Here is a 24,922-nt window from a genome sequence, read left to right as displayed (position 1 = left end):
AGGTAGTTATGATGTACAGAAAAAATGTTGAAGAATTTCTGAGAAGTTATATATGAATCTGGGAGAAGTGATGTACGATGCTGGAATTATTATCTATTCATTAGCTAGATAGTTCCAACACAACGGGTAGATACTAACCTACCAAAGTTTAAAGAACACAAAACCTACCAAAGTTCAAAGAAAACAACGCAAAAACCTACCAAAGTTCAAAGAAAACAACGCAAAAGCCTACCAAAGTTCAAAGAACACAGAATACTAACTAATCTGAAATAGAAATCCTAAAAAAACAAAACTAGGAAACCAAAGCTAATCAATCCCTAGAGTTGCCGGAAAGTGTCTCATCCTCTTCTGGCAAGAAGTATCTATTCTTCACCCATAAAGAATCAGCGACAACAGGTTCATCATCTTGGTTCCTATGCCAAGTGTAAAGTGCATGAGTCCTGTTCTTTATCTCTAACATAGCATGTCCAAAACTAGCCTCTCTATAAGCTGAGTAACTCGGTTGGGGATACGTGTAACTGCATGATAAACAAATTATCTTAATCAAACAGCACAAATAATAATCAAATGTTATATAATTAAAATTATATGTTCTTACTCGTTAGCTATTCCTTCTATATTGCCTCCATCTCCAATGGTGATGTAAATCGGAGCAGATGGATTTTTAATAGGAGAACTCAAACCATCAGTGATATTGTACTTAATGTTGGAGACACGTTCAGATCTCTCGTAGGCATGAACATGACCAGCAAAGACAATATCAACTTTGTTTTGGACAAACCATGGCTCGAATGTGACTCTCATGCTTTCACCTTCCATATAGTGATAATTGTTGCTGTTGTACCATGGAGAGTGGACTAGAACAAGCAGCCATGGAGTCTCTTCTCTGTTTACCTTCTTGAGCTCACTCTCAAGCCATGAATTTTGCGGTGTGTACTTGTCTGTGCATAGTAACATGTCGCCAAAAAAAAATTAGATTGTAATATACAGAATGTAATAGTGTAGTAGAGTCTTAGATCATTACCGAAAGCTGAGTAAGAAGAGAGTACAATGATGTAAGCAGAGGCTCGTTTGATTGAGTACCAAAGCGGAGAAGTGCTCTGCGATGCTCTATAAGGAACGTGGTAACGGTACATGTATGGCTTGAAGGCTTGAGTCTCGCCCTGCAAACAAATTAAAAGGTTTATCCCTAAGAAAACAAAAAAAAAATATAGAACGATATGTATAGACTATATCTTACAATCCACTGGGCAAAATCAATCTCGTGGTTCCCTGCAGCCCAGATCCAAGGCTGATACGCGGCACTGGGTTCCACAAATCGGCCATAAGAATCCCATTTTCTTTGGTCGTGGTTTGGATGGTCATCGGCATATGACAAGTCTCCAACAAACAGCACTGCTTGGCCTTTGGGATTTGACATATAATGGTACAATGTCTGGTTGGAGGCATAGGTTTGTCCAAGATCACCTACGTACACAAAAGCAAACAGAGTTCAGTGGCGAATCTACATGGTAGAATGAGAATGAGGATGCAGCTAACACCGTTTCAATTTATAAAACTAATTTAATATATTGTAAAGTCTGATTAATTATTCAGCAAATTTTATAGTTTTCCTATAATTCATTATTTTGTTGTCCTTGAAAATCAAAATTCAAATCATAACTAGATATCCCGAGAAACAGAAAAATCATAAACAGAACAAAAAATCGGTTTGCTCCAAAAAAAACGAACAAAAAATCTGAGAAAATTCATAAATAGATTATATTTTATCTTTGCACAATTTATACTTTATTTTATCTACTATTTTCTGTTAGAGAAAAAAATCATAGTTCGAACATATCAACTTTAATTTGCATTTTTTTTTTTTGGGTTAAAAACAGATCAACTTTGCAATACGTCATTTCTATGTAACTAGAGAATTGACAAAACTTATAGCCTGTTAAAAAAAAAATAGTTTTATACGAACTTATAGATAGTAAAACTAGCCAAATGTTTTGAGTTAAAAACTTAAATAAAATTATTAATGAGACTAAACATGTGGTGACATGATTTAGTTTTAGTATCAGTTATTTAGTTTTAATTTAACAGTACGTAAAAAACACAATTTTTTAAAAAGTATACTTTATATATATATATATATATACTTTATATATATATATATGTGCTGTAGAGAAAATAGTTATAATTATAGGTAAATTTTATTTCTTAGACCCCGTAAAAAAACTTCTGATCTGCCATTAACAGAGTTAATACTTTTTATGAAATAAGTAACATTTAAAAGCGATTTTAGGTCGCCTGGATTAGTAACTTTTTTGTTACGAAAAAAAGAAATAATTAATATTAAAACCCTAAAATCATTGTTAAAAATTATAAATATGTGAATTACCCATGATGCCGAATGTGTAGGGAACATCAGGACCGACTTTAGGAGGGGTCGTGAAGGAGAATTGTCTAGTGGAACGACCAGTTCCAAGCTCGTAGAAATACTTAGTATCGTACTAGCACAAAGAAGAAAAGTAACAAAAATTAGTTTATTTACGAAAACTATTTGAACAAATCAGTTACTTAGATGAAAAGGTAAAGAAATTTTAAAAACCTCAAGCCCTTTAATGGTGGCATGATGAAGAAAACCAGAGGTGTAGTCATGGTATCTATAAGACGTCGTTGACGCTTCAGCGCTCAGATTTGTACTTTTGTCACTAGTGGCGATCCAGTACTTAACAATGTTAGAACCATCATCGTTTATTGGTGTCACCCACGAAATTATCATACCTCGACCGTTGTGATCTCCTTGCGTTATATGAACCTGAGGAAAAAAAAGAATTTTTGTATAAGTCATAATTAATATAGAGTAAGATTTGATTTTTTTTTTTTTTAAAGTTGAAAAGCACTTGTTCAGGAGCGTTTAAGCCAGCAGGAGGAGGAAAAGTTTCGAGTGGCATTTCTTCCGAAGGTTCAGCTACTCTAGTGTAAGTACTGGTTACTCCAGCATGGCTCACAGCAGAGAGACCTAATAATAAAACGGTAAAGAAAACGAGAGCTAAACGATTCAACGACATGTTGAATTTTCTTTTTATTGCAAAATGCCTAATGTTTTCTACTTTGTGAATGTTTGGAGAAGGTGATCGATCGATCTTTATATAAGTAGAAAAATCTGAGGTATATTCTAGTTATCCCGTTGAAGATTTTTTTCCAAAGAAAATCAACTACAAAATTTAAATTTATGAGAACAAAGAAGATTCTCGGAATTATTCTGGTATAAAATCTCTGAACAAACAAAAAAAAATCACGTATAAGATAATCATTTCCAAATCTTGGGAAAATTTGAAAAACAAAAACTAAAAAACTTGGAAAAATATATGTAAAAAAGATAATCGTTAGACGTTATATTACTTATTAGAAAGAAAAGGCAGACGTTAGACAAATAAAAAACCTACTTCCTTTGAACAATGTTAATCCATTATTAAAGGGTTGTTTCTGTTTAGTTATAAACAAAAGTTACTGGATAAAGCTTTTCTTAATTTGTTTTATCTTTTCTTCCTATTTTGTTGTTTTTGAAATGGAATCAGTGATCTAATAATCTAAGGCTATGAATATGGTATGAAATGTGAAGGTTCACATGTGAATTCAGTTACTCCATAACCGATTGAAAAGTTTACCTATCCAAAGTTGTGGAAACACCGGCTATGTATCAAAAGCAGTGGCAGTCTTTTGGATTGTTCCATATGTGAGTGGACAATGCTCCATATTCAAGCCATCTCAACGACCCAGAAGAGAAAATTAACCAACCTGCTATTAAATAAGAGGCTTTGGTCAGTCCATCAATAATTCCATTCTAAATATCAAACATAAACACTGTAACTATTTGGACTTGACTAAAAGATTCCACCAGATGAATGAGCACATCACATAACCTTTATGAAAGGCCGCAGAAGATTTGATTATTTGAAAACTCTTTTTTAACTTTCTGTAACTACTACTAAAAGTTACAAACGTAAACTATGGATAAATCTAGCAAACTCTCTTTTTATATCTAATGTATCTTTGTAAACGGTATAATGGTTCCGGAAAAAAAAAAGGCAAGGCTGATTGTCGAGTATATGTAAAGACACCACACACACACATACATATATTCAAGTGAATTCAATTAATATTTGCCACACCAAAAAAAAAGGTCGAAGTTACAAAGAATTTAATTCTAGATTATAGACTTACTTTGGCAAAAGAAATAGCAGCAATCTATGTATCTTGAGATCTTGAGATTCACTTCCACCAAGAACCTTTTGAGACCAGTCTTCTATTCTACCATTCTTATGTGGTGTCTATCTTCAAGATCTCTTCGACTGACTTTGGCTTTCTGAAATCAAAGGCATTATTTAGTGAAGAGACAATCAAAATCCAAAGCAACTAAGCTATGCAAAATCAGACGCAGCTACAAGAAATATACTGTTTAACATCATCCACATCAGTGTTTCATCTGGCTTCCCAATTTCATTTTCAAGGCCAGTCACAGAGAAATCATAACCTCTACAAAAAAAAAAAAGCAACAAGAAACTTAATTATATGGAAGAACATCGATTGGATCACACACAGGAAAACGAAAATTGACCAACACAATCATGTGGATCAATGTTTTAACTTGATTTTCTAATTTCATTCTCTTCCCAAAAACAATACCAAACCAAAGAAGTAAGGATTAATTAACAACGAAACTGAAATTGAAAATGGCATTTCATTGAGATCATGAAGAGAGAAAGAGAGAGAGATTTATGGAATAATGATGGATTTATGCTGACGGAGAAGCTTCGAATGCATGCATGATACGCCCATTTTACAATTTTCCTCACAATTAAAAGGATTTTAAGGCAGAAAAATAAAGTACGATGAAGAGTTTCGTAATTCTTGAAGATGAAGAAGCAACTATTTAAGTCAGAATTTAAATAAATAAATAAATAAAAGAGAGAGACATGTGTCCTCGTTTCCAAATATAAAATAGGGGGTACGAAAGATTTTTTTTCTTTTGGCGAACGGTTAAATTTTATTTATTTTTCGAATGGGACATTGTTTTCCACAGGCAACATGGGCCATACAGTTGTGAGTTGCCTTATATTACAAAGAAACACGATTAAGCATTTATAATTTAACAGACCGATTTTGAATCACTCTGTAGAAGCAGATGTTGGAATTTGTAGTGGTCGTGTGATTGTGAACCAAGTTGTGAGATAAGTATCTTCTGGCTGAACCGTATGGTGATGAGAAGATGATGCAGTCTCGCGGTTTAAACCGGCCAATTTTGCACGAATCAGCTGGTCGATATTGCGAATTATGGCCGTGAAAGGTCGAGATTCATTTCGATTAATTAGGAAGTCTTTAGACTCTAATTAATGGTAGCAAATCATTATTATCTAACTAAAATCAACTTAATTATTTATTAGGGAAGTTTGAGTTTTTTTATTTTCACTGTAAAAATAAATGGAAATGAAAGGATGAGAGTTTGTTTAAGTTAACAAAATATATATATACAGAGGAAGAATATTATATTGCTCTTGATCAACAAAAAAAATAAGACGATTATCTTAAGGAAAATCAAGAAGTGTTGAAGAATAATTATGTTGGCTTGAGAGTTGAGACCCATATCTTCTTTCCACTTTCATGATAAGGCTATCAATGGACAATTAGAGTTTCGATTGGGGCTTTAAAAAACATAATTATAGAGGCTTAATCATTCAAACTCACAAAAATTAAATTTGGGCACAAGGAAGGAAATACACACACATACGAAAAACAAAGAACACAAACATATTCGTCCCGCAAATATTTTGCTCATTCCATATCACGAAATCAAGAGTTAACCTTCCTACAGTTCTTCCTGATCTCACCACTTGAACCTGTCAAGGGAGAGATATTCCCCATCTTGACCATCGATTCCGCGAACTGCTCGAAGAACTCTTCTTGATCCTCTGCATACTTCTTCACAAGCTCACTCGATTCCTCGTTACTAGAGAACAAGACCTGGTCGGAATTCAAAAGTCCCATGTTCTCGATCAAGTTCTTGAAGTAGCTGTTATCAAACCTCCCGGCACTGTTGATGTCAAGCTCCGACAGGTTCTGGTCCCCACCTGATCTAGGACACATCTGGCGCAAGTTAGCAGCGTAGGATTGCTCTAAGGTGGAGTCGGGACTTCCGTTTCCGGATTGGTTGTAAAGTCTTTGCCTGAAACTCGTGCATCTTGAGAATCCAATGGTGTGACTCCCTGACAAAGACATATTAGGGTTTAACGTCAGCTTGAGAAGCAAGTAAAGTAACCATCACCATATCTCTTCCTTGTGTGTAAAGTAAGCTTACCGGAGAGAGCAACGAGGTCGGTTAGATCAAGACCCTGATTAGTAAATCTGGAGAGAATTGTGTTGAAAGTGTTGTTTGGTGCAGGAATGTTGTTATTTGAGCCACTCAAGCTGGCAGTTGTCGAATCTCTTCTTCCCAAAGGAACCATCCAGCTTGGTCCGCCAGTCTACACTCAAACCGAAACCAATTTAGATCTTGAGAACTTAAATAAGCATGCAAGAGAGAGAAAGAAAGAAATCAACTTACAAGAACAGATGAGTCTCTAGCGGCCAGAGTTAAGACGTCAGCGCAAGAAACAGTTCCAGGGCATTCATTCTCTAACGCAGCTTTGATCTGGTCGACAACCTCAAACCCGCGAGCCGATCTGCTGTTAGGGTTAGAGCTTTTCTCAGTAACTATACTCCCACTGGTGTCTAAAAGCAACGAGCCATCACAACCCTACACATTTTCATTCAAATAGATACAATGATGATTCTCTACATTAATCGTTAGCTTGTTGAGAAAGTAACTTAAAAAAAAAATCATTGAGTACCTGAACAAAACAATCGTGGAAGTGGAGCCTCATGAGAGAAGCAGCCATACGAGTCTCTCTTGCAACAGCTTGGGCTACAACTGACTTCACGATCTCCTCGGCTTTAGGGCACGAGCTGCTGTAGAAACCTGGGGAAAGGTTCCCTCTATTACCACCATAATTACTCTCGTCGTCCCCGATGCAGAGAGTAAGAGAGCAAGCGAGAGAGAGAAGAACGAGAAGGCTTCCGATTCTTGCCATTGTCAATTTCTACTAGATCAAGAAATAAAAGAAAAGAAAAGAGATGACTTTGTTGTGATGATAAGAGATATGGAGGAGGAGGAGAAGAACAAATGGTATTTATAGACAAGAGAGTTCGCGGAAATTTTGATTTGTGGAGAGGAAGAAGAAGCAAAGGCAATAGAGTTGGTAGCTTGATTGGAGTAAAATTAATTTAGCGAAACAATTTTAAAATGAATACATTAAAAAAATTATTTGAATTTATGAAGACTAAATCTTTGGTTTGGTATCCAAATGTCCCACTCTTGCATGACTTGACTGACTATTTCACCGCCCTTTTTGGTTATTACTAGTTTTTAATTATTACTTTTCAAAGTTTACACAAAGTTAAAACTAATGATAGGTGCAAAAGTTAAAATTAGTATCTAAAAAGTGAAAACTATATACTTAAAAGAGTGGATATATGGTGCTGAACTAAAAGAGAGCAAAAATATGCATTTCGATCTATAACAAAAAAAATATGGCGTTCTCCATCTTTAGTTCTAATTAGTTGAAGCTAAATAGCAAGTCAAATACAAAGAAGTGAAATGAAAATGTAGATGTGACATTTGATTCAATAGGTTTTTGCCGTCCGGATCAATACGATTAACTCTTGAAAAATGAAAAACAAACAAAGAGGAAAATTAGTTGGAGTGAATATGAAAAATCTGAGAACCATTTTTGAAATTGAAATTATACAATGGTGATTTGGTGTCAAAGCAGGCGGCAAATCGTAAACGCGTTTTTAAAATTTTTGACACTAGTATTTTAAATCATTTGGTCGAACCTACTATTATTGTAAGCGTCATTTTACACTTTTACTTGGTCGTGAGTTTAAGGTCTCCCAAGTCTTCTTTTGTGTTATAAACAAATACTAAAAATAGATAAAGAGTATGAACAGTTTGTAACTGCTCTCTTGACAAACAAAAAAAGCCAATGCAAGCAATATCCCTCAAAAGTTTCATATGTTTATTTGGGATTGACTTCTAAACAAAAACCAAAAGGGACTTTGTCCTTGTTCTATTATAAGACATGGATATGCAGGTAAAAAGCAATCTCAAGGGTGAAGAACATTTCAACGTCATCTGCGATTCACACTTGCATTTAGGTTTGACTCTTGACATCGTCTCCTTCTAGAATCAAATGATCAAGAAAAAAAAATGCATGTCATCTACGTAATAAGTACTTGAACCGCGTTATATTGTTTTTATACAGAACCGTTTCTAGAAAGAAACAAAAGGGCATAAAACGAGTTTAAAAACTGACCCTTGATATACGATAAAATATGGTAACTATATAATCATATCGAAATCATACAATTAAATGCAAAAAAAAAACTAATATGTAAACGATTTAAGTTTTGAAAATATTGTTTGTCAAATATCGAAATGTGTTTTTTTTTTTTTGAGATTAGGGTTTTAAGTATAATATATCAGTAAATTTTTTAAAAAAGGAAAACTGAATACTGAACATATCATTTCATAGTAAAATTGTTATATTTAGTCATTAATCATTATATATAATAAATTTCAATAATGTTATTATGTTAGAATGACTTCCAACTCAAAAACCAATTGCGATAATTGGATTTAGTCTATAACCTTTACTACAAAAAAAAAAGTGTATTGTTACAAAAAAAATGGGACTATTTGTTATTTTTCATACGAAACTGAATAGTGGATTAATTTTGGGTTGGATCAAATCAATCATACTTCTTTCGACACGGGCTGGATCGATTTCGGTTTGGTGCCCTTTAAAACAATTAATAATTTAAATAATTAAGCACATTAAAATTGGAGAGAAGTATACAAAGTGGACCGAGTCTATTTTAAGAAATTGGCCAGCTTAATTAGATGGGCCAAACATTTGTAATAAAAGCAAATTCGGCTCTGAATAATGTAGCCGAATTCCATAAAGCAATAATTACGTGGACTTCACTATACACGTACGGTACGGAGAGGTTTTCTTTGTACAAACATTTGAAATTAGAGCTTGTGACTCGCGCAATCACCAGTTCGAACATGTATAGCCAGATTTACTAGTCTGATTTCATAGAGTGGATTCTACCTGGAGTCTGGAGAAGAAGTTGAATGGCTCCGAAACATTATAAAGAAAATATTCATGTGTAGCCTAAGCTATAGTGTAAGTTTGTAACCATTCGCCTATGTTGTGATAGTCAGTTTGCACTACGTAAAACAAAGTCATATACTTACTAAGAAGTCGCTACATATATATGCACAGAGACAATCACTACATCTACATGTGACTTGGTGCGTGACGAAATGGTTCTATTCTTTATGTTAGAACAAAATGATTTGGTGGATCGCCTTTCAAATTTGAATGATGGAATTACACTACACCATGGTCCATGTACCGTACATTCATATTTGTTTGTTGCTTTGTTAGCGCAAGTTTCGATTTTGCTCCATAAAAGTGGTCCTATTTCAATAAAATATATTGGGATCAAGGTTGTGCCTATGTGAAAAGAATTGAAACATTGGTTTATGGGCCTATTGTTTTGAAAAAAATTGAAAAATCCAATTTATACTAATTTAATATCATTAATTATTAAAATTGAAAGATTTAGATTTAGTTTGAAAACAAAAATGCTTTTCTTTAATAAAATTAGCAACTAAATTAATAACACAATACAATACTAAGACAACATACATAGCCATCTAAACAGTTCAGCAAATTGATCTTTTTTTATATATAAAATTACCTTTTCAACTCTTCATTTTTTTTTGAATTTTTGAAAACTTCTTACTCCCTTTTTCTTCTTTATAAACAACCACATAATCAAAAACTTTTTGCCAATTGTTAAGTTTTTTAATTACAATTTTGTTTCATCTAATATTAGAATTAATTTAATTTGTGATTTGTTAGTCTGATTTTTTTTTGTTTAGGATGATAATTGTTAATACTTATTTTATATGAATTTGAAATGATGATATTATTATTTCTTTTATATGAATTAGATTAGTTTTATATGAATACAACATGAAAATGGTTAATTAGAATTTTTTAACATAAAAAAAAGATTATAGTCTTTTTTTAAACATCACCTACGGGCTCCGTATATCTGGGCACGGCTCTGATTGGAATGTATCCCAGTTTGGTCTATGTTTCAAGAAGGCTCAAAATCCAGACAAATAATAGTATTATATGAATATGTATTTACAATGAATAAGACGAAAAATACGATATGCGTATATACATGCACTCAAATGTTTACGCAAATATACACATTTATGGATTTTTCACAAGAGAAAAAAATAAATTATAGATTGTCATACGATTCATACCTAATAATTGTCTCGGGTCATATATAGGAAAAAATAATAGCCCATCGTTAGTGATGAGATCATTTTTCTATTATATTTATTTCCACAAATCATAAGAAACAGCCAATGATTTTGAACAAGTGTGTAGGTTCACATATACAAGAAGAATACGACAGCCAATAGTGTGATTATTTTATTTTTGTCATGATGTTTATACGTATTTCGTTTTCATATTTATATTAAGCGGTGCCTGTGACTCTGTGACATAACATAAAGTTTTTTTTTCTTTTGTTTTTTTGTCTCCATGATAAAGGTATCATTCAAATTATGATGATAGTATTAAAAAGGAAAAAGGTAAAAGATAAACCGATGCCTTATTCACTCACAACAATATAGGTATACAACTCTAAACTTTTTATTTTTGTTAAAGAACACTACAATAAAGTCTTCAAGATATTTAGAAAAGACAAATGCAAAGCAAATTAAACGAAATTGACGTTAAACATTTCCTTGGCCACATATGTAATAAATAGAAATCTTCAAGATACCATGTTTAATAAATGTTTTGCGTTTGTACAATTGGCATTACATTCCAAGAAAAAGAATCATTGAGTTTTGTGAATTTATGTCCATGTCCTTTTGTATGAATGATAATGAGTGTTTTGACTCCATATTTTTCAGACAAAGTATATACTTTTTCTGTTTCGTGAATGTTGTTTGACTAAAAAATTAACTATACAAATATGTTGGTATTTAAGAAGTATGTTACTAAGTAAATAATACGAATGAATCAATTTTGAAATAATTAATTTTGACTAAAAAAGTTTAGGAACTTAAGTTTGAAAAAATCATATAGAAAATGTACAGAAGTCTTCAAAACGTAACTCGGGAAACGGATGAAGAATATAATAATGTCTTGATATAATATGGAGAAGACAAACGATGATTAATATAGAGATAATCATATCAATTATAGAATTTGAACTTTATATTAATTAACAAAAAAGCACACACCAATACATGACAAATGACAGCCTATATATATTATGCCCCAAAATATATATAAGTTTATTTATCCTTCCAACCAATCAAGATGCATGTACTATAATTACATCTTCACACCAACCCAACAACACCAAAAAAAACCTAACTTAAAAATAAAATAAAAAGGGGGCAATAATACTAGTTTTTTATAATTAAATTTAACTTAATACATGTTGATATCATTAGCCATGATGGGTTGGTTAGTGTAAACCGAACCACCCCAATGATTAACGCTACCCATCATATCATCGTAATATCCGTCGCTATTAATCCCAACCGTACGATCATCGAATCCACAGCCGTCGATCTGATCGACACCACTGAATCCTGCACCACCATTGTTCGTCGTCACGAGATCGACGATCTCGTTCAACGACTCGAGTCTGGTGCTTAGCTCTGACATCTGAGCGGTCAAAACGGAATTCTCGGCTTGGATCTTCATGTAAAGCTGAGATGTGACGGTGAGACTCGTCAAGATCTGACGGTTGTCGCTTGAAAGCTGATTGATCTGAGCCGTTAGATCGTCGACGTGTTTCTGTTTACGCATCCTGGATCTACGTGCAGATTCACGGTTCGATAGCATTCTCTTACGCTTTCGCTCGTCGACGGCGACGACGGAATCCGATGGATTACCACCGTCGGAAGAGCTCGAGCTCCGGTATGTGCTGCTAGACGATGCCATTGATTCGGGACGCAAAAAAGGTTTCAACTTTTAACCAAGAAAATTACAAGAACGAAAAAAAAAGACAGATTTTTGTATTATATTTTTGTGGGTTTGTCTGAAATATAATTGATGTGATATTAGCTAGATTTTAATTTCGAAAAGGGAGGCAAATCATGAAACGTTGTAAAACCAGTAGAGGAAGACGACGGAGAAAGATTGAACAAGATGGGTTCTACGGCGGAGAGCAGATTTAACCGTGAGCCCAGAGAGCAGGATTTCGCAGAGAACCGGAGTCATCAGTTTCCAATCATTAAATTCTCAAACTTTTTAATGATTCTTTCCTCGGTTGTGAGATTTTGGATGCAAGAACAGAGAAACAGAGGAAGATAGAAATATATATATATTTTGGAATATGTTGAGGAGGAAGAAGAAACAGAGGAGATAAATATAAGGGAAGATTTTGGAGATAAGGAAGAGAACTTGTGTGAAGGGGAAAGAGGTTTTCGATGAAGGGTTTGTTGTGGATTATATAGAAACCAAATCTCAAGCATCCACTTGGTATTATTTTAGAATATTCTTTTTATTTCATATTTTAAGGAAATAATGGATGGTTGAAGAAGCGTTACCACGCCCATTGTTTTATCATTTTAATTTTATACTTCAAAAAATATCTGTAGCTGGTGTACTTTTGCTTTTTAAGAAAAAAAATTCAAAAGACTGTAATTAGATATAAATATATATATATATATTTATGGTAAGTGTGGAATTTTGTATGGTCTGATTAATGCTGTATAGTAAAATGAACAAATAGGGGAGTAAGTTGACCAGAAATCAAGATAAAAAAGAGATACAGCCATGTGTCTTCAAAGCCATGCAACGATTTAGTTAATCTCAAAATCGTTAATTTATCAATGATTCTGAAATGACAAATGTTTGTACATTATGAGTGTTACAAAAAAATAAGACAATTCAACTAAAATACTTGTCTAGGCTCTTGAATAATAAAAATACAATATAAATTCATATTGGTTCAGTCAATGCTTTGGAAATAAAACGAGAAAGTTAAACAATTACACTTTTTATAACAAAAGTAGAAAAAGATAAATCTTAGGTGTAGTCGCAATTACTTTTATTTACTATTGAGGATAATATGCAGTTTACCATGAATGAGCTAATCACATGACGACGTGTGGATGATGAATTCGTAAACCGGAATGGTTTATAACCTCGTGTTTACCAAATTTTTATTGGTCGTCCGGCTTAACTGAGACGACTTGACCACCGTCACCTTTTAATAATTTCGCTTCACCTCGTACAAATTCGAGTTACCGTTGGTAGTTAGTTGTTAAATCATTTCTTTTCACCGACTAGGCTGCTGCCACTACAGTGCACGACGCCGTTTTTGACGAAATCTCTTTAATAGATCTGCACCGTACGAAATCACGTGCATTGCGTAATCCATGTTATAAATCAGCGGCTCTTAATATACTTCAAAGTTCAAATTTAAAAATAAAAATAAACAAAAATTAATTATCTGGCGAAAGAAAGTTTAAACAATACTTAAAAAACAATATAAAGGTGATTAACACTTAACCTCTAAGTAGAGGCAGGGGACAATAATCACATGGGTCCATAGGTCATCTCTTCTGGAACTTCATAACATTTTTTAATTGTATAAATTTAATAATCTATAAAACAAATTGAAAATCAGTCCCTAATCAGAGATCAAATAAAGACTAATTGACGCATTAGTGTTAGGTGAAATCCGTATTAATACTCCAGTATTTTGCTAATAATTCTATTTAGAACAATATGTAACTTATTAAATTAATTATAATAAGAGGAATATTCCAAAATACTACTATGAACTTCGTATCTGAAAATATCACACGTTTTTTAGAAAATTTTCCTAAATATTCAGGAAAACTGTCTAAAACTTTAGAAATGCTTTATTACTGTTTTAGCGTATATCCTTAGAAAGAAAAAACACAAAAATGTATGTTTATACAATGTCTTTTGATTTGAATTCTCCACCATGTATTGAGGATTCTTGTTTGGCCAAAAACTGTTTATAGTGTTATTATTTTTTATTATTTAAATTTAAGTGTGTTGCTTTTACGAATGACGTCCCGGTTTACGTATCAAGTATTTACTATGAATATATATATATATATAATGTATTTCAAAAGATAATGAGAAAAAGAAAATGCAAAGTTAGGTTGGAAGGGGCCATCAAAATATGGCATACTCTTATTTAGCTTTTTTTCTTTCTTTCCTTCGACTGTTTTTTTTTTTCCATGATTACTAGTAAAGGTACATAACATTCAGAACATATCCACTTTCTAAATTTGCTGTAATTGAAAATTTTACCCTTATTTTTGTGTTAGAATGTGAGAATTTACCCTTTAAGCAACCCTAAACTGTTTATAGCAGAACACATACCAAATCATCTGGAGACACAGGAGATTTCTTTGGTCCAGTATGTAAATCACTAAATCTGATATTAAAAATACACAAAAATGGGCTGCTAAATGAGTCACAAAATCGTTGTGGCTCCAGCTTTGAGAAAGAAAATAGAATAGTGGAAAGATGAGGAGAAAAATAAGAGTTTACTAAATTAGACCATGTTCATTGAGAGTCCTTCACATTTTTTAATTGGGTTGTTAATGAATATTTTGAGTTAAAAATAATGAAAAGGAAGTCCAAAATATAAGGGCTAAGTCCAAAAAAATATTATAATATTTTTAAAGAACTTTTAATGAAATCCTCTAATGTACATGCCCTTAGAAAACGATAAAAAAAAAAAAATTGAAAGCAAGTCACTACATGCAACCACAGCCCACAGGTAAGACCTTAAATTGGACCATTCCTTTATATTGTTCATTTGTTTTCTCAGTTAGTTTAAACAATTGTTAAGAAAGACATGTCAAATAGAAGTTAATCTCACTTTAATTTTGAGGTATTAATATATAAATATCTCAATGATGTAATTGATGAGGAATATTCCCAAACAACGTTTGTTTTATATTCACTGAACCTCTTTATAAAAGTCTAAACATACAATAGGCATATCAATGAGGTCACTTATCTCATAATATTTGAATTTGATTATATTATAAATGACTTATAAGTCAGCATTTTCGGCAAATTAATAATCATTTCCTTTTGAAAGCTGTTTCTAATTTTTTACTGTCCCAAACCAAAAAGAAAAATTATATTATGTAAACCTAGAGCAATCTAGATATAGTAAAACTTTATAAATTAATAAATATGATAAATAAGTTTTTTATTTAAATTAACGTAAAACTTAACAAAATTTGATAAAGTAATAAAATAGTAATTTTAAAAACCTTTAGACAAATTTCTATATGTATATAACTATAATAATATACTAATATATAATTTTAGTATATAAAACCCAAATTTTATGGTCAATTATTAGTTTAAAGTTAATTAACTCTTCTTTTTATTTATTTATTATATTAAAAACTTTTAATGTTGTGTGTTTTTTTATCTGCTTCTAAAACTCGTCTTTTGTCAGTTGTATACCTAAGCATATAACTTTTTTGTTAAAAAAGACATTGTATAGTTTTTTCACACAAAATTAGACATTAGTATTTTAGTAGTTTAAAGAGACGTCCGTTTTTCCTCTTACTACAATTTGCGAATAATATAACACCACAAAAACAGATTACGAAAATCATTAGCTTTTTTAAAAATAAAAAAGAAACAAAGAAAGAGCTACTATATTGACTACTACTTCACCACTAAGCAAAGCCTCCTTCAAAGAGGCAAAAATAGCTTTATTTTACTTCGGTTCAAGAAGATCTTACAGCTCATGTGCTTCTGTTAAAAGTGATTTGATTCTCTGCATCTTTAAAAAGTGAAAAGAAAAAAAATATGTCACACGGTTGTCGTCAAATGATTTATAACCCATTGGCACATAATAGTTTTGTTATGTTACTTGAAATTTTGATGTGTCGAATTTTAATAAATGGGGTTGACTATCTCATTTCTCAAATTTCATTTGAAGAATAAACTCGAAGCGGTTTATTAGACTTGTTATTCAATCGGGACTCTGATTCCAAAAAAAATAATTAAAATCGTTTATCCACTCATTCGTTCAGAAATTAAAATTGAACTCATTTGGTGTTCAATAGTAGTTTTTCTTTGTAAATTCAATGAATAGTTCTGAAGGACATACGATACGTATTTTACCAAATTAGAAAGACGAGTCTTATATAATGCCTTAGTTATTGACAAAAAAATTTCATTTCAAAACAAAATGGATTTGAAATTTAAAACTGATTAAAAATTCACTTCTTTCCGTACTATCTAGTTTATTACGAATTGCACATTCATTTTTGCCATAATTAGTGAGATTACTGCTAAAAAAACTGAGCAATAAAGAAGATAGACTCGATTCCTTAACTTTTTATATAATCTTTTTTTTAATTAATTTTCTAAGCTAATGGGCCACAACGAAGTGGAGGAAGACCATTTGAGCTTGGATTTATCACATTTTAAAAAAAAAATCCGGTCCATAAATCTTATTCAAATAATATTTTTATCAAAACAAAAAAATATATTCGAAATTGGATCAGGTTCTCAAACGGCTTAAATACAGGTTTTAGCTCATCAACAACCCATAAAATTAACCAAGTAATACCTCAAATTCTGCGTCTAGCAAACTTCAAGCTATCGATTACTTAGTCAAACAAGCTATCTGAGTTAGTCCAAAATATTTTATAGCGGTTTAGAGTCGTTACAAAAAATTTTGGAGGAAATATAGCATGAGTTATCTTGAAATTTACAGTGGCAGTTTAGACTTCGAAGGGAGCTATAAAGAGAGACTCAAGACTTAATATTGCACAAATCTTTTTAGCACTAATCGCACTACGCTCTACGAGCTCTCTTTATAATCATTTTCGTCGAGAAAACTTGTGCTCGTCTATATCCGATTAATACAAAATTCAACTTTTTCATTTCTATACACAACTGATTCAAAATATTTGGCACATCGTTATAATTTTCTAATCCAAAAATTATACACAAAATTTTGAGTGTAGAATTTAGCATTCATCTTATATTATTATTTTACAAGGACACTTTAAAAAGACTTTTGGATCATGTGTAATTTACAAATGTGTTATGCTGAGGTGTCAAGTTCAGAAAGCTTCTCAAAATCTTTTTACAAAAAGGTTTATGTTACTAGAATAATTACAACCAATACCACTTATATTAATTTGGTTAAAAAACAAATATAACTTATAAAACTAATCATTAAAAGTAATGGTTTAAAATATATCTTTCTTTCTATAATTAAACAAACCAAAATTAGTAAATCATTTCAAAATATATTTATTAGCAAATTAAATAGAAAAAAAGATTTGAGATTTAATTATCTCATATTAATTATTTTCTTATCTTTAAACCTTATTCAATAATATAATATAAAATATTTTTAAATTATTATATTTCTTTTATTCTCTTTAATTTATTTACTTTTTCTGAATCAATTATCACATCAAACATATAATAAATTTATATCTTATGCATATGCGATAATTTGAATTTTGAAAAACAAAACAAAATATTCACTAAATTTTTTATTTAATAAGATATATCAATTTTTCAGTTAAACTATTAACTATAAAATTATATTCACATTAAAAACTAAGATGAAAATTAATACTAAAATATTATAATCATATTATATATTTTTAATTGCAATACTAATGAAAAATTATATTAGTACTCATCATAATACTATTAGCATACATATAAAATCAATTAAACTATTTATTTTTAAATAAAATAAATTATGTTAAATAAAATATTTTTTAGATACTTCACGCGGCGGGCGCATGACACGGAAGCTATTTGTTTATGATTTATAAATATTTAACTAAAACTATGCATTCAATATTTCTATAGATTTTCTGATTTTTATACTTTTTAGAAAAATCATTGTAGTTAACCATTTAAAAAAATATTTAAGACAAAAACAAAAATTCTATTTTTTGCAAAAATTTCAGTTACAATTTTTTCAAATATAATACAGATGAAATTTGGTTGTTACCTAAAATAGTTATCAGATATATTTTGCATTTATTTATGTTTATTGATGATTATTTTTTAAAAAATCAAAATTTTTAAAATCTATATATAACAATTTGGAATCCTTTTCGATTATCCTCTATATAATAAAATTAATACTAAAATATTATAATCATATTATATCTTTGTAATTGCAATACTAATACAAAATCATATTAGTACTCATCTTTTTTTTTTTAACTTCAAATCAAATTTTATTATAATGAAATAGTGTAATCCTCGTGGAGGACAGATACAATACACGTAGGAACATAACGAAGTGAAATAAATTGAGAATTAGAAAAAGTTTCATTTGCCAAGATATCAGCTGGTTGGTTACTGCTCCGATCTACCCAGATAAAATCAGTGCACTCAAATTTTCCTTTCCACAATCGAATCTCACGAACCAAATTATGCAGACCAAAATGTTGATCTGTTCCATTGATGAGCTTTGGGACTTTGTTATTATCTCCTTCAAAAATGATTTTCCTATATCCTCTGATCCAAGCTTGTTGCATTGCCATTAGAAGTCCTTGTAATTCTGCTTCAAGAGATGAGGTACATACTAATCCAGTACTCTGACCTGCCTCCAAGTAAAAGCCTTTCTCGTCACGCAGAATCCACGCTCCTTTAGAAGAAACACCATTGCTCTGGTATCGACAATCATAGTTGCATTTCACGTATCCTTCTTGCGGACGTTTCCAACTTGATCTTCTAATATTTGGAGAATTTTGGTTATCCACTGATCCTTTCCAAGTCTGGGACAACATACTGATAGCCATTCCTTTGTATCCATTTTGGCACTACGAAGATCCTTCCTCCAATTACTACTCTGTTTCTGATAAATTAAGAGATTACGACTCTTCCAAATCCTCCATAAAACCCAAAGAGGCAATTGTCGCAGTGTTGGAGAGAGCTGACGGTTTTGATGGCCGTCAAGAATAGCTTTGAATTTTACGTCAAAACTGGTATTAGGATCTGTTAATTCTGCATATGGAAGCTGAGCACTGCGCCAAATTGCCTGAGCATATTTGCATTTGAAAAAAAGATGGTCCATCGTTTCTTCTTCTGAGCAGCAGCGTCTACATTGGGGGTCAGTGATTATACCTCTATAAACCAAACTTGAACCCGTTGCCAATGCATTTGATAAAATTCTCCAAAGAAAATGACTGATCTTCGGAGCTGTCTTTAATTTCCAAATTGCTTCCTTAAAAACAATCTGACCTGGAGGTGGATAGATAATATCCTCTTGAGCAGGGAGGTGAGTCGCAAGCCAATATCCCGATTTAACAGTGTATAAGCCTGAATCTGTATAGTGCCAACCTAAAAGATCATTTGTTGTGAACGCACTGAGACGAATTTTTAGGATTTCAACTGCATCTTCTGGGACAAATAAATCGTCAATTAAATCCTGATTCCATCGCTTATGAGGAGTTGCAAAGAGATCCGAAACTGATGATATGTTTGTGATGATTCCTTCACGTAATCTTGGAGGTCGTGGTGGATGTATAGGTAACCATGGATCGATTAGAGCTTTTGTGTTTCTTCCATCACCAATAAGGTACCGTAGACCTTGCTTCATCATATCTCTACCTTCAAGTAAAGATTTCCAAATAAAGGAGGGTTTATATCCTCTGCCTGCTTCAACGATATTTGATTCTGGAAAATAACGACCACGGAGGAGTCGCGAGACAAGGCTATTTGGTGCTTGTAAAAGACGCCAAACTTGTTTTCCCAGGAGAGCTAGATTAAAATGTTCTATATCCCTGAATCCTAAACCTCCTTCTTTTTTTTGGAAGACCCATCATTTTCCAAGCAACCCAATGCATTGATCTTTGACCTGAGCCTTTACTCCACCAGTAGTTGGCAATGATTCCATTAATCTCATCGCATCTTCCTTTAGGTAGCTTAAAGCAATTCATCGTATAGACTGGCATTGCTAAAGCCACTGTTTTTAACAGTATTTTTTTTCCCGCTTCAGATAAAAAACTATGTTTCCAGCCCTGTGTACGATCTTTAACTCTTTCCACAATATAGTTAAAAATCTCTTTCTTCTTACGACCTATCTGCTCTGGGAGTCCAAGATACTTACCACAGCCTCCATCATTGTGAATGTTCAGGATTCTCCGTAATCTTGTTTTGACATCATCAGCAACTCTAGCTCCAAAAGTGATTGCAGATTTGTTTAGATTAACAGCTTGCCCTGAGACCTTCTCATAAACCGTGAGCAACCGCATAATCTCTTTACATGATTTCGGATGAGCATGCAGAAGAATAATGCATCATCAGCAAACAAGAGATGATTAATAGTTGGACCAGTATTGCTTATCTTCATACCCTTTAGCCTCCCCGCATTTGCAGATTTTGTGAAGAGATGACTCAGAATTTCAGCACAAAGTATAAAAATGTAAGGTGACAAGGGATCACCTTGTCGAAGACCACGTTCTGGTTTTATCGTCCCTCTCGGGGTTCCATTCACAAGTGTTGAGAAATTCACAGACTCGATGCAATTCATTATCCAACCGATCCAAATATTGCTGAATCCCATCTTCTCCATTGTATCTCGTATGAATTGCCATTCCATACGATCGTAGGCTTTTGAAATGTCTGTTTTGACAGTCATATACGAGTTGGCCCATCTTTTGCGAGATTTTAAAGAATGCAAAATTTCATGAGCGATAATGACGTTGTCCATAATATTCCGACCTGGAATAAAGACTGCTTGGTTCTCTGCAATGATAGTTGATAGATGCTGCTTCAGTCTGTTTACCAAGATTTTTGAAATGATCTTGTATGAAACATTGCAGAGAGCGATAGGTCTGAAATCACTGAATGATTTAGGAACTTCTGGTTTTGGAATCATACAGATATTGGTATGATTCATCTCATCTCGTAGTTAACCAGTTGTGAAAAAATTCTGTATTTCAGTAATGATGTCTTCTTTGATATGTGGCCAAAACTGCTGATAAAAAGCTCCGGTTATACCATCCGGACCTGGAGCTTTATCCGGTCCTATGTCAAAAACAGCATCATGAATTTCCTCTTCACTTACTGATTTTGTTAAATCAGAGTTGATTTCATCAGTGACACGAGGTTGAAACCCTTCAAAAACTGATAAATAATCTCCCGAGGCCACTCTTGTGCTTTTGAATAATTTCGTGAAATAACCCTCAGCCGCAACTCCAATATCATTATCACCACGATGTATACCACCATTCAGATCTTCTATAGCTAGAATTCTGTTTCTAGCCAATCTCTGTTTTGCAGCTGCGTAAAAAAATTTTGTATTTCTATCTCCATGTTCTAACCAGCGATTTCTGCTTTTTAATTTCCAATACTGTTCTTCTTCCAAATAAGCTTGATTAAGTTCTCCACAGATTTTGTCAAGCCTAACCTTACAAAAATTTCTACTGGAGAATACTTGATCCAACTCCTCTTTCAGAAACTTGATCCGCTCTGCAGCGTTAGTGTTATTCTGTCTTTTCCAGTTTGAGATGGATCTGCGACAATCTCTAATACAGGTACTGAATGTGTTGTTTCCCATTACTGACTTTTTCCAGCTATCGATGACTGTGTCTTTAAAACCCTCTTTATCGAACATTCTTCTATCATATCGAAACTGGTTTCTTCTGTTTTCAATAGTATAACAGCATCTCGTGACCACAGGTCTGTGATCAGAACCATCAAAAGGAAGAAACTCGGTTAAAGCAGAAGGAAACATCGATAACCATTCTGAATTTGCCATTGAACGATCTAGACAACATCTAAAGTCGTGTGTACGTCTTTTTCCTGCCCAAGTGAACCTGTTGCCCACAGATTTGATATCGTGGAAACCACATGTTGCAATCATCCGTCGAAAATCAATGAATGAGCTTTCAGGTCTCATCGGTCCACCTTGTTTTTCTTCATTACTCCTTATTTCATTAAAATCACCCACTATCAACCAAGGGCTTCTTCTGGTAGTCGAGATCCTTTCAAGTCTTTCCCATAAATAATTTCTGTCACTTGGAACCGGTGGTCCATACACAAAAGAGCAGTAGAAGCAAATTCCATTAAGATGAACCAAACAATCTACAAGGTTTGAAGACTGAAAGACAACAGAAACTGAAACTGATTTCTTCCAAAGGAGAGCAATTCCACCACTCATACCTTGTGGTGGAACTGTTACAAGCTGATCATAACCCAACTGACTACAAATATCTCTAAGGTAATCATCTTTTTGCTTTGTTTCCAAGAGGCATAGCATGTCCGGAAGATATTTACGGTATATCTCCTTTAGGCGTCGAACTGTAGGGTCTACACCAAGCCCCTGACAGTTCCAAACTGTTGTATTCATGGTGCCTTGGGTGGGTAAGGTCCCACCACTCCTTGAATCTGATCGATGCTCTGCTTACCTTCCTCATTGTACTCATTATCACGAACCACCACCTTACTTGCCATAACCTCCTCATGTTCCTCAAGCTTGCGTTTACGAGTTGAGCCATTGCCCTCTTCATTTTGTCCCAAATACGCCTGATAGTAATCTTGTAAAGCAAGTGGCTCCTTTTCAATCTGGTTAGCACTTCCAGATGCTTCGCCTGCAACAAAGTCATTCTGAAGAGAAGGATTAAAGATTCCAGTTATATCCATTGGAGCAGAGCTCCTGGCACGGAAGGTTGAGGCCGAATCTCCATTATGGCAAGCTTCCACTTCATTGTGTTCCTGTATCATTTCTGGTGGCATGTTCTCGTCTTGTGGACCATCTCCAATGTTTTCTCCTTCAAGGATATCTCTATTAGGCTCTCCATTGTGGGCTTGGATTTGGTGTTCAATACGCTCTTCCTCAACATATTGTTCATCCTCCATCATCTCATGGATTTCCACTCCATTGTTGCGATGATGTTCTGCCTGGGGCTGATAATCTTGATCATTATCATCCTTGTCTTCATCATCAGAAAGATTGTCTGGACCTCCATTCTGGATTAGGCAAGCACCGGTGTCATGAGTAATCATTCTGCAGGCTTCACAAAACCCGCGTAAGCGTTCGTAGCGAAATCTCAGAAGGGTATTAACACCCGCAGTGAATTGAAAATGACGCTGAAAACGCAAAGGTTGGGTAATATCCCAATTGAGGCACACACAGGCAAATTCAACCCTCGCCGCTGCTTCAGCATCATAGTCCACTTCTAGCACCATACCCATCGCACGTCCGATATGACGAACAACATTCTCATTCATAAATTGTAAAGGGATTCCTCTAATTTGAATCCAAAAAGGAATGAAATTCATCATTACCGGATTCAATTGAGGAGTCCAGCGTTGAAGAACCAGCATCCTATCAGAAAAGGCCCAGGGACCACGTCGGAGTACGTTCGCCATTGCTTCTTCGGTGGGGAAGACAAATTGAAAACGACCGCCTTCAATTATGCGCCCGTGAACAAGTCCTGCGTGACCCCAAGTGCGAGGGAGAACTGCAATGATGGATCGCAGATTTTGTCGGCGAGGAATAGTTGGTCTGCCCACAATGACAAATCTGTTTTCTGCCGCCGCTTGATTAACAACATCCGCCGGAAGTGCTATTGGTGCATCATCAACACCCAAGTCAAGATCTTGAACCGCCCTTCTCAGATTATCACCCATTTTTTGTAAAACTTTGTAGAAACGAAGAGGATAAAGAGCGTGATTTGGGAATTGCAAACTGATTTTTGTAAAAATCCAGTCCCGAAATCGCCATTTATAAAGACACAATGCTTCCGAAAGCAAAGGTGAATGTGCATCACTCTGAATCGAGAATTTCGGAGTGGGGATAACTTCCCACGATTGAGTAGTGGAACACCAACTTCCCCAGTCGCTGAGAATTGTAAGAACCGTCACCGGAGCGGTGAGAAATAGCCGTGATAGAAACCGTCGAAAAATCGCACCTTTAGTCATTTTGAATTAAACCAAAAAAAAAAAGTGGTTTAGTACTCATCATAATACTATTAGCATACATATAAAATCAATTAAACTATTTATTTTTAAATAAAATAAATTATGTTAAATAAAATATTTTTTAGATACTTCACGCGGCGCATGACACGAAAGCTATTTGTTTATGATTTTAAAATATTTAACTAAAACTATGCATTCAATATTTCTATAGATTATTTTCTGATTTTTATACTTTTAGAAAAATCATTGTAGTTAACCATTTAAAAAAAAATTTCAAGACAAAAACAAAAATTCTATTTTTTGCAAAAATATCAGTGACAATTTTTTCAAATATAATACAGATGGAATTTGGTTGTTACCTAATATAGTTATCATATATATTTTGCATTTATTTCTGTTTATTATTGATTATTTTTAAAAAAAATAAAATTTTGAAAATCTATATATAACAATTTGAAATCTCTTTCGATTATCCTCTATATAATAAGCAATGACTTCTATAAAATTTTACTTATCATTTAAAAAAAAATTAAAAAGTAGCATTTTGACATATTATAATTTTTGTTTTCCATAATTATTTTTTTTTCAACTCAACCTCTGATTAAAAACTTTTGAAAAATATTTTAAAATAAAGGTGAATATCATACGATGCAAAATAATATCAAATTGTTGTTGGTCTAATAATTGAGAGTGTTTTAATCGACTCAAAAGTTAATTATTTGTTTTATTTATGTTTATCATTCCAATTATTTATGCTAAAGGTAAAGGGTGTTATTGTGAATTAG

At 33.1% G+C, this 24,922-nt stretch overlaps 4 protein-coding genes across 7 annotated transcripts; all 4 read right to left on the bottom strand.

Moving 5' to 3' along the window:
* Positions 1 to 85: 85 nt before the first annotated feature.
* On the bottom strand, positions 86 to 4,877 carry LOC18026354 (purple acid phosphatase 5). Of its 4 annotated transcripts, none has more exons than XM_024160702.1 (10): positions 4,448 to 4,877; positions 4,216 to 4,357; positions 3,660 to 3,792; positions 2,892 to 3,010; positions 2,597 to 2,806; positions 2,387 to 2,498; positions 1,241 to 1,467; positions 1,025 to 1,163; positions 599 to 941; positions 86 to 518 (listed from the first exon to the last, which is right to left on the bottom strand). In XM_024160702.1, the coding sequence occupies exons 4-10, from the start codon at positions 2,940 to 2,942 to the stop codon at positions 311 to 313; spliced, it is 1,290 nt and encodes a 429-aa protein (XP_024016470.1). In that variant the 5' UTR covers positions 2,943 to 3,010; positions 3,660 to 3,792; positions 4,216 to 4,357; positions 4,448 to 4,877; the 3' UTR covers positions 86 to 310. The 4 variants fall into 4 exon arrangements, with proteins under 4 accessions (XP_024016470.1, XP_024016469.1, XP_024016471.1 ...); XM_024160701.1 differs by having other exon boundaries at positions 3,660 to 3,789; XM_024160703.1 differs by lacking the exon at positions 2,892 to 3,010 and having other exon boundaries at positions 3,660 to 3,789.
* An 842-nt stretch (positions 4,878 to 5,719) lies between these two features.
* Positions 5,720 to 7,182, bottom strand: LOC18026353 (peroxidase 15). The gene is made up of 4 exons (XM_006409129.2): positions 6,879 to 7,182; positions 6,593 to 6,784; positions 6,347 to 6,512; positions 5,720 to 6,254 (listed from the first exon to the last, which is right to left on the bottom strand). The coding sequence occupies exons 1-4, from the start codon at positions 7,116 to 7,118 to the stop codon at positions 5,842 to 5,844; spliced, it is 1,011 nt and encodes a 336-aa protein (XP_006409192.1). The 5' UTR covers positions 7,119 to 7,182; the 3' UTR covers positions 5,720 to 5,841.
* Positions 7,183 to 11,393: 4,211 nt separating this feature from the next.
* LOC18026352 (bZIP transcription factor 2) lies at positions 11,394 to 12,623 on the bottom strand. The gene has a single exon (XM_006409128.2). It carries the CDS (start codon positions 12,144 to 12,146, stop codon positions 11,628 to 11,630), a length of 519 nt encoding a protein of 172 aa, XP_006409191.1. The 5' UTR covers positions 12,147 to 12,623; the 3' UTR covers positions 11,394 to 11,627.
* Positions 12,624 to 22,559: 9,936 nt separating this feature from the next.
* LOC112089906 lies at positions 22,560 to 24,137 on the bottom strand. The gene has a single exon (XM_024160769.1). The coding sequence runs from the start codon at positions 24,135 to 24,137 to the stop codon at positions 22,560 to 22,562; it is 1,578 nt and encodes a 525-aa protein (XP_024016537.1).
* Positions 24,138 to 24,922: the final 785 nt, after the last annotated feature.

The sequence above is a fragment of the Eutrema salsugineum genome, unplaced genomic scaffold (assembly GCF_000478725.1).
Source record: "Eutrema salsugineum unplaced genomic scaffold, Eutsalg1_0 scaffold_11, whole genome shotgun sequence".
In the NCBI taxonomy this organism is placed as follows: domain Eukaryota; kingdom Viridiplantae; phylum Streptophyta; class Magnoliopsida; order Brassicales; family Brassicaceae; genus Eutrema; species Eutrema salsugineum.
The sequence above is the reverse complement of the archived record's forward strand: the minus strand, read 5'-3'. Positions and strand labels throughout refer to the sequence as shown.

Excerpts from the sequence above, each read along its gene's own strand:
- LOC18026354 (XM_024160700.1), bottom strand. The coding sequence starts at position 3,059 with ATGTCGTTGAATCGTTTAGCTCTCGTTTTCTTTACCGTTTTATTATTA. Across the intron at positions 1,164-1,240 it reads TTGATTTTGCCCAGTGGATT|GGCGAGACTCAAGCCTTCAA; the intron begins GTAAGATATAGT and ends ATTTGTTTGCAG. Across the intron at positions 519-598 it reads ATAGAAGGAATAGCTAACGA|TTACACGTATCCCCAACCGA; the intron begins GTAAGAACATAT and ends TTTATCATGCAG.
- LOC18026352 (XM_006409128.2), bottom strand. The coding sequence starts at position 12,146 with ATGGCATCGTCTAGCAGCACATACCGGAGCTCGAGCTCTTCCGACGGT.
- LOC18026353 (XM_006409129.2), bottom strand. The coding sequence starts at position 7,118 with ATGGCAAGAATCGGAAGCCTTCTCGTTCTTCTCTCTCTCGCTTGCTCT. Across the intron at positions 6,513-6,592 it reads CTAGAGACTCATCTGTTCTT|ACTGGCGGACCAAGCTGGAT; the intron begins GTAAGTTGATTT and ends GTTTGAGTGTAG. Across the intron at positions 6,255-6,346 it reads CGACCTCGTTGCTCTCTCCG|GGAGTCACACCATTGGATTC; the intron begins GTAAGCTTACTT and ends TGTCTTTGTCAG.
- LOC112089906 (XM_024160769.1), bottom strand. The coding sequence starts at position 24,137 with ATGACTAAAGGTGCGATTTTTCGACGGTTTCTATCACGGCTATTTCTC.